This window comes from Pectinophora gossypiella, chromosome Z (assembly GCF_024362695.1).
Source record: "Pectinophora gossypiella chromosome Z, ilPecGoss1.1, whole genome shotgun sequence".
Classification (NCBI taxonomy): domain Eukaryota; kingdom Metazoa; phylum Arthropoda; class Insecta; order Lepidoptera; family Gelechiidae; genus Pectinophora; species Pectinophora gossypiella.
The window spans coordinates 17,853,165-17,861,382 of NC_065433.1; the positions used below are offsets into that span (position 1 = coordinate 17,853,165).

Genomic DNA, 8,218 nt, shown 5'->3' on the forward strand with positions numbered 1-8,218 from the left:
TTATATCCAGTCGAATATTTAATGCTTCTACTGTCAACTATGCTTCTTCTTCGTTAGAAGAAGACTATCAATTATATAATAGAAACAAACTTAGTGGGCTTAGGTTGTATTTAAACATTAACAATTCAGTTAGAGGTGAAAAATAGTATATCTCTGACGCTGCCTCGCGACGGGAGCTCGAGCGGCGTGAGAGCGACGGCGCCGGCGCTGCCCACGCGGTATCTTGACGAGCGTTCAGCGCCCTGTATGAACAAGGTAACCTATCGGAAAACATTTAACACCTTTATAGGTATTTGAAAGAAATAAACCTATATTATATACAAAGAAATGTATTTTCCAAATAAAAACACAAGGTCACATTAATCAAAATAGGTAAGTACTATATATATTGCTCTTGCACTATTAATTGACGGTAACACGTGTTTAAAGGTGGAGGAGAACACCTGGAGGAAACCGTGCCCTAGATCTTCATAGGCATGGGACGTTATCTTCGTGAATCCGGGATGGAGGCGCTCGTCACAATAGGTAGGTACGTACCGATCCTAAGTACGTACAACCTACTAAATACTAAGTACTCCGTCCGTGCTCCGATTGATTCATGGAAACGCTTGTGCCCAGTAGCAGGCAGTTCATCGTAACGTACCACACTTGTACACAAAACGTTGTAAAATCGGTGTGGGTAACAGCACATTCACGTACAAAATTCACTGCATTGGCTATTAATAATAGCTTTTGGATTTATGGATTGGATGGTGAATAGTGCAAATGGATTTTTGGATTTATGCGTTATCCGCGCAAGACTGGTGCTATTTGATATGATCTGATTCTCGAGTGTGTGACTGGCTAATTACTGTATGAAAATAATAGCAGTTAGTACCTGTGGCTGGGGGCCGTGGTGGCTAGATTCACCAGACAAAGGCACAGAACGCGGTTCCCGCGACGCGTCCTTGCGCCGGCGCTTCCCACTCGCACGACGGCCATCTCGTCTGTGGCCCGTAGACGCACTTGCCGTCGTTGATTCTACCGAGATAATTAATAGTTAAATTCGCACAAATCAAGATTACACACGACTTTTCAAAAAGTGTAGTAACGTATGTGAATCTTTAACGTGAATCTTCGTAAGACACGTTAAACTGTATTGTCTGACCCCCGCCCCGGCACTACTACTACATCTCCTAACAACTGACATAAAATTACGTTTCCTAGGAAGACGTTGTTAGTTCCTGATTTTGGCCATGTTGGTTGATGAAGTCAATCACTGACATAACAACTCCCAGGAAAAGAAGAAGACTAAACGATTTAAATCGTAAATCTAGTTACATAGATTAAAGAAGAATTAAAGAGAAAGAAAGAAGATAGGACCTTCGTTATTATTTTCTTTTGGCAACGGCGGCGGCAGGAGCTGCGGGGGCGCCGGGCAAGTGTTGCGTGTGATGGCGGACCGGCGGCTCTCGATTAATCGAACCAAGCACTCTAACGCCGTTTGCTTGTTCTGTGCAACATACAACCCTGCTCTACTAAACACGATATTTGTAAACAATCGACAAAAATAAGGCAAAGATCGTCAAAGAACCTTAATTTCTTCAAGCAACGGTTCAAAATCAGACGTTTCCGTGGAGTCTTTGAGTGCTTCCCAACTTTTATACAGTTTCCGATCTGAAAGACGCACTGTGCTCTCCAACTCCCGAACCTCTGGTAAAAAACAAAAGCTTTCACGTTAATGATTTAGTCCGGTAGAGCTTCTGATATTCTTACCTACTTACGACAAAAATGATAAATTTCCACATTCTTAACCAATTTATTAGATACTTACTTAGGCAGGTAAGCTTAAGTACTTAAGTACATGAATTGTCATTCGGAAAACGAGAACCTAGGTAGGTACTAATAGTTCAGTATTATTCGGTTAACCTGTTTCCCTCAAACTGGCCAAATGTGAGATAAGATGCTTGCGTTGCGCGCGCACAGCTCGCCGTTGAAGGCGCGTGCGCGTTACCACGTCTCGTGCGTTGCGAGCCTCCGCCGCTAACGTGGCCACTTCCTGCGCCTCTTGATGTAAACGCTGCTCCAATGAACTGAAACCACACCCAATACCCCTTACCTTACCAGTGGATGCCAGAGTCATGGTACCTATACGTGCATGTATGGGCCAACGTGGTGTCGTGGTCCAATGGTTAAAGAATTGGGCCACAACCCGAAAGTCCGGGGTTTAATTGGAAGGGTATGTCCAGCAAAAATATTACTTTGCGAGACGTTCTCTAGTTTATTCAGAATATTGAAGCCTGAAATCACGCAATAGTTCCAATATAAAAAAACTGCGTGCTTTGGAAGCCACGTTCAGCCGTTGGACCCGGCTACTGCTTACTAAGTAAGTGTCTCATGTCAGTGGCTTTTGAAGGTTCAATAATGACAGAGAAAGAAGCATAACAATGATGAGATACCTTGGATATTCTCCTGTAACCTTAGCGTACGACTGTATGTTTCTGATCACCTGTACCAGATTATGAAGCTGATCACAAAATTCTGGCAACTGTTCTGGTGTCAAATATTGTCCGCCGTATCTGCGAAATGAAAGCAATCACACGATACTTAGATTATATTTGCACAATATTATAAACTTATGGTTATGATGATTGATTTGATTAGTCAGTTTAGCATTCTGTCCTCTTTTTAGAATTCCGAACCTCAAAAGGAAAAACTGAACCCTTATAGGATCATTTTGTTGTCCGTTCGTCTAGCATCTGTCTGTCAAGATCCTTTTTGTCAGGGCTACGTTGAGGTATCTATGTATGTACTAAGTACAAGTAGCACGCACCATCATAATATAAGTAAGTATACCTTATTAAATACAATAGAAACATAAGGTTATACATATACCTACAGGGTGTTAGTGACTTCGTACCGAATACTGAGGGGATGATGCGGCTAATAATTCTGAGTTAATATCAAGTGGAATTTTCTTCAAAACTCATCAATATTTGTGGTTTTTTTTTTTCATTTTTTTCAATTCCATACTTATGCGATGGAAAATTCAACTTGATATTAACTCAGAATCATTAGCCGCATCATCCCCCTCAGTATTCGTTACGATGTCACTTACACACCGTACAAGTACGTATACGTAGCCATTCGTATTAGTGATACCATAACGAAAACTTTGGGGGATGGTTCAGACCATGATTCATGAAAATGTTCCCATACTTTTGCACCGGAAAATAGCACTTGATATAAACTTAGAATCATGGTCTGAATCATCTATCAAAGTTTTCGTTACGATGTCACTCCTGTATAGATAGGTACATATCTAGTGAAGATACAAAAAATCTTATTTTATTTTTAAAAACATAAAATATAGGTATGAAATAAAGGTAAAAATATAACCTAAGGTCTATGTTGGAAGCAGATTGTACGTCGTCGATGTGAATGTTGGTGGACGTCGGCAGAGAAGCTGACGGTAAAGGGATTTCTGGCTCGTCCTCCTCATTCGTCGTGCTCTCACTCATGCTGGAATATACGATACGAACAATCAACTCAATCAACCGATATCACAATCGTGTGCTCGTAAACTAGAGAGAATATGTAAAATACTAGATAAGCGAAGCGTGTACCTCATCACACCACCATCTTGACTTACCATCAGGTGGTCGTGGTCAAACGCAAACCTACTTATTTGTGCAAAAATGTTTATTGACTTAGGTAATCGGTTGCAAACTCGTTATTAGATGATTCCGTGCTTTAGATGGAAGGCATGAACCGTTAGCACGTTACTATTTGCTGAAATAAGTAAGTAGATAGGTAGACATTACATAAGCTATAATATCAGGAATTTTGACGGCTCAGTTATAATAATAATCCTGATACCAGACTTGATCATTGACCTCATAATTCACACAAGAGAAGAATCGTTCTCTAAGCTGGCTATATACTCCATGTAGTGCATCTAGATTCAAGCTCAGACTGCCTCTTATCATTCGAAAGATGAGTGGGTGGAACTTTACTGTGGGTTGGTGTTACCGACTTATCGATGGTAACTGGCCAGCATAAGCCCATAGTCTGCGGTCTGTTTCTCTTAATCAGTAGGTACCTACTTAGGTAAAATCAGCAACACTTTAAAATTTGGCTTGGTTAGTTATCAACCAACCAGTCAAATCAACCAGTTTTAATTAAGTAGGTAGGTTGGAAAACCGTTACGAACGTCCTTTACAACATGCAGCAGCGAAACCTATTCGCTTATCAATAATAATGAATAGTTCCTACCTACAGTTCAGAATAAGAGAATAATTATTGCATTTTTTTATTTATATGGATATTAAGTACAACTCTTAGCATGAACATGGCAAAGACAAAAATTATGTCCAACGACCATGTCGCACCCAATCCAGTTCAGGTTGAGAACGTTACACTCGAAGTTGTAGACCATTACATTTACCTAGGACAAATAATCCAGTTAGGTAAGTCCAACTTCGATAAAGAGATCTCTCGTCGGATCCAACTCGGATGGGCAGCCTTCGAAAAGCTGCGGAATATCTTCTCGTCCAAAATACCTCAGTGTCTCAAGACGAAAGTTTTTGACCAGTGCATGTTAAGCAGCGAGACGTGGCCGCTTACTATGGGTCTCGTGAGAAGGCTCGGTGTCGCTCAGCGGGCAATGAAGAGAGCTATGCTCGGTGTTTCCCTGCTCGATCGAATCAGAAATAAGGAGATCCGCAGGAGAACTAAAGTCACCGACATAGCTCGGAGAATTACAAAACTGAAGTGGCAGTGGGCAGGACACATAGCGAGGAGAACCGATGGCCGATGGGGCGGAAAGGTTCTGGAGTGGCGCACACGTGTCGGACGACGCTCAGTGGGTAGGCCCGCTACAAGGTGGACCGACGATCTGGTGAAGGTCGCGGGAAGCCACTGGATGCGGACACCGCAGGACCGATCGTCGTGGAGATCCTTGGGGGAGGCCTATGCCCAGCAGTGGGCGTCGTACGGCTGATGATGATGATGATGATGATGATAAGTACAACTCGAATTTTAATTGAGCGGGGTAACTTCCTACTTTTTAAAATCTCTGTAGGTATGTGCTTATCCTAGTATACCTACACTTCATAAAGGCCCTATCACCACGCAACTATATTACTGTAGGACTAACTAACTGTAGGACTGTTCGATGATTATCGTCTAATGTAATAAATAGCGTTAAGCTCATTGAACCTACTACGCGTCCCTGGCGTTATGTGAATGAAAACACATGCTTGAATTTAGAAATGGACTGTAATATTTTCAAATTATTTAAATTAACAAAAGGAAAAAAGTACCTAACACCCAGGCGCTATGTTGTTAAAAGGATAGAAGAAAAGAAAAACGCGGTGTTGTCATAATACAAAACATAAATTTTAGTGTGTACACACCTATGTATGAGTGAAACTTACTCTGGCTATCGGTTCAACTAATGATAAATACCTAATTGGAGTGATAAACTTGGGTAGGTAGGTACACCCAACAGATAAAGTTATCAGGAACGACCTGTTTTATTATTCGAATAAATACCTACCTACTATGTCATCTTCTTCTTCTATCGTGTGTGGGTTGTGAGGTGGATGACCAAACTCAACCCTGGTGTCAGGGTTATTATTGAGCCGCCAAAGGCCACTGACGTGACTCAAGTAACGACTACGTACTTACATCAGTAAGTAGTAACCGAGACCAACGACTTAACGTGCCTTCAGAAGCACGGATCATCTTACTTCTGGATAATCAGGTGATCAGCCTGCAATATCCTAAAAAAACTAAGGATCACAAAGTGATTTTGTCCCCACCGGGATTCGAAACCCGGGACCTCCGGATCGTAAGCAGAACGCTCAACCACTGGACCACGGACGCCGTTCTTGTCATAATGTTTTAAAACAACGTTAGGATGATATGTCAACGGAGATGTTCAGCATATTCCGTGTTCAGCATACCTGGATCGATCAATGACGTTCAGGCGGTGTGCCAATTTAGCTGTATGATTGGCTACCTAGGGACCTAGGTCTGAATTCGTGGTGGCAATCAGTTTATCAAAATTCGTAACGTAATAACCCGACTGTAGGTTTCGGATGATTTTTCAGGATATAGGTACTACCTAAGTAGATGTGGATTCGCCGCTTTTACGAATAAGTAGTAGCACGAAACCTGGATTTAAAATCATTTGAAGCCAGTTATGTTTCGTAGAACAAGATGGTCGGAAACAATGATTTTGGCTATTCGACCACGAATTCTGAAACTTATTTTGGTTACATGGTAGGCACTCGCTGCCTGCAACACGTGAACGTACCTACCTATCGATTAGTCATCGGACCAACTTACTGCGTAGTCGGTGTAATCTACTTCTTTCTTAGATTACTCATTCTACTCTGAGAATTAATACTTAATCATCAACTCCAGGTTAGGAACACTTACTTTGGTGCTAATGATTAAATACATAAACTCACGACTATTTCCTACCTGGGGTAAGCAGTGGCTATGAAATTCCATATGCTTCGATCCGGACACACTTTTCATGCTTTCTCCACATTAATCAATCGTTTCATACACGCACGCCGGTTTAGAGTAAATCGTACTAAACCTGTTTTCTAAGAACATCTCCAATTTGGTCACTGTACGTCCTTCTTCCTTTGCCAGCCCTACCAACAACCTTCGCTTTATATACCGCTTTCGTAATCCTATTACTTATCCTTCATCCGCTATATGTGTCCAAATCAACTTAAAATTCCCTTTTCAATCTTAGTCACTATACTCATCATCTTTTACACCACATCTCTCTCTTATCACACTGTTTCTAACTCCATCATTCAATTAACACCGCAGATGCTACGCAACGACCTCATTTCTACGGCGTTAATCCAATTTTCATGCTTCTTCTGCCATACCCAACATTCACTACCGTACCTACTTCACTTACTTCAACGTAGGGACAAGTACTGCATTGTGAACAGCCATCCTCGCATCTTGCGAGATACATTGGCTTCTAACAACTGCATGCATTATTACCCAATTTTACTGTCCTTTCTATAACTTCATCACATTTACCAGCTAATGAATACCTACTTGGATTCTAATAAAAAATCAAGAAGGTAATTAATTATAAAATCTCACCCTGTGGAGGTCAAGGAGCAGCGTTTCTCAAGAGTATTGTACCGATGTTCGCCCCGCAACTTGCCCAGCAGTCGACCCAACAACCGCGACTGCTTCCCGCCTCCCTCCATACTCCGATGACTTTGTGATTGACCCGTTGGGATTCTCGTCTTGGATCACTTTTGAGAAATCATGGCGCAATTAGTAGTACCTACTTACTTTTGGATTACTTATACATAATCCGAGAGGTTGTGATTTGCCATAACTAGTAAGCAGGCAACGCAGGTAGCTTAAGAATATAATTATATTTATTGGGACAACAATATAACTATTAGGTAGTTAGGTACCTACGTAAAACAACGCATTCTTAAAAAAATCTTACATGTTGCACAATAGTAAGAGCCGCTACAGATAAGGACACATAATTATTTTGTACGATGATAGGAATATAGAACTACTTATAACCAAAATAAAATTTTACAAAAAATCCCATTTTAATGCGTTTTTTTTCTGTTTAAATAACGTAAATTATACAAAAGTTACATTTTTCTATAGACCCAAAATCGAACTCTTTCTCTTTGACGGTAACCACAGTTTTCATTGTCATGGTGAAATAAAAACCTTTGTAGGTAACTGTCAGTATTGTTCCAATGTTCATTTAAACCCAAGGAGTTTCAATTACGTATGAAAGGAGTAGATCGAAATATTGCAAGTTACGTTAGTCGTGCACGACGCATTTAGTCGCGCTTCTTGATAAAATTATGTACTTATCTAACTAGTGTATATAGCAAAAATACTGGATAATACGTCCAATGAGGGTCTATACAGGCTACGTTCCCCGAAAACAGTAGATGGCGTAGTACAGCTTTAACGTGATAATTAACTACTAAAGTTCATAATTATTCAAAAATACAATGTAATAGCATAAGCATAATATATATATAAAAAAATCTGCTTGATATTTGGTTCACACTATGTATAGAATTGTTGCTGGCTACATTGCTTCTCTTTATTTTGATAAGAAAGATGCACGTCTGTTATCCATGAAATTGGCAAGGCAAATCTGTACAGTGCCATCTATATCGTTTTTGAGGAACGTAGCCTGTAAAGTCCCTCA

The 8,218-nt window shown here is 40.7% G+C and overlaps 1 protein-coding gene across 3 annotated transcripts; it reads right to left on the reverse strand.

Moving 5' to 3' along the window:
- Positions 1 to 90: 90 nt before the first annotated feature.
- Positions 91 to 7,679, reverse strand: LOC126380470 (uncharacterized). Of its 3 annotated transcripts, none has more exons than XM_050029903.1 (9): positions 7,484 to 7,679; positions 7,123 to 7,280; positions 3,379 to 3,501; positions 2,439 to 2,558; positions 1,909 to 2,072; positions 1,574 to 1,692; positions 1,363 to 1,492; positions 878 to 1,020; positions 91 to 260 (listed from the first exon to the last, which is right to left on the reverse strand). In XM_050029903.1, the coding sequence occupies exons 2-9, from the start codon at positions 7,230 to 7,232 to the stop codon at positions 126 to 128; spliced, it is 1,044 nt and encodes a 347-aa protein (XP_049885860.1). In that variant the 5' UTR covers positions 7,233 to 7,280; positions 7,484 to 7,679; the 3' UTR covers positions 91 to 125. The 3 variants fall into 3 exon arrangements, with proteins under 3 accessions (XP_049885860.1, XP_049885861.1, XP_049885862.1); XM_050029904.1 differs by having other exon boundaries at positions 7,453 to 7,518; XM_050029905.1 differs by lacking the exons at positions 3,379 to 3,501; positions 7,484 to 7,679 and having other exon boundaries at positions 7,123 to 7,374.
- Positions 7,680 to 8,218: the final 539 nt, after the last annotated feature.

Excerpts from the sequence above, each read along its gene's own strand:
- LOC126380470 (XM_050029903.1), bottom strand. The coding sequence starts at position 7,232 with ATGGAGGGAGGCGGGAAGCAGTCGCGGTTGTTGGGTCGACTGCTGGGC. Across the intron at positions 1,693-1,908 it reads GGCCAGTTTGAGGGAAACAG|AGGTTCGGGAGTTGGAGAGC; the intron begins GTTAACCGAATA and ends GTTTTTTACCAG. Across the intron at positions 261-877 it reads ACCACGGCCCCCAGCCACAG|GTTACCTTGTTCATACAGGG; the intron begins GTACTAACTGCT and ends GTTTTCCGATAG.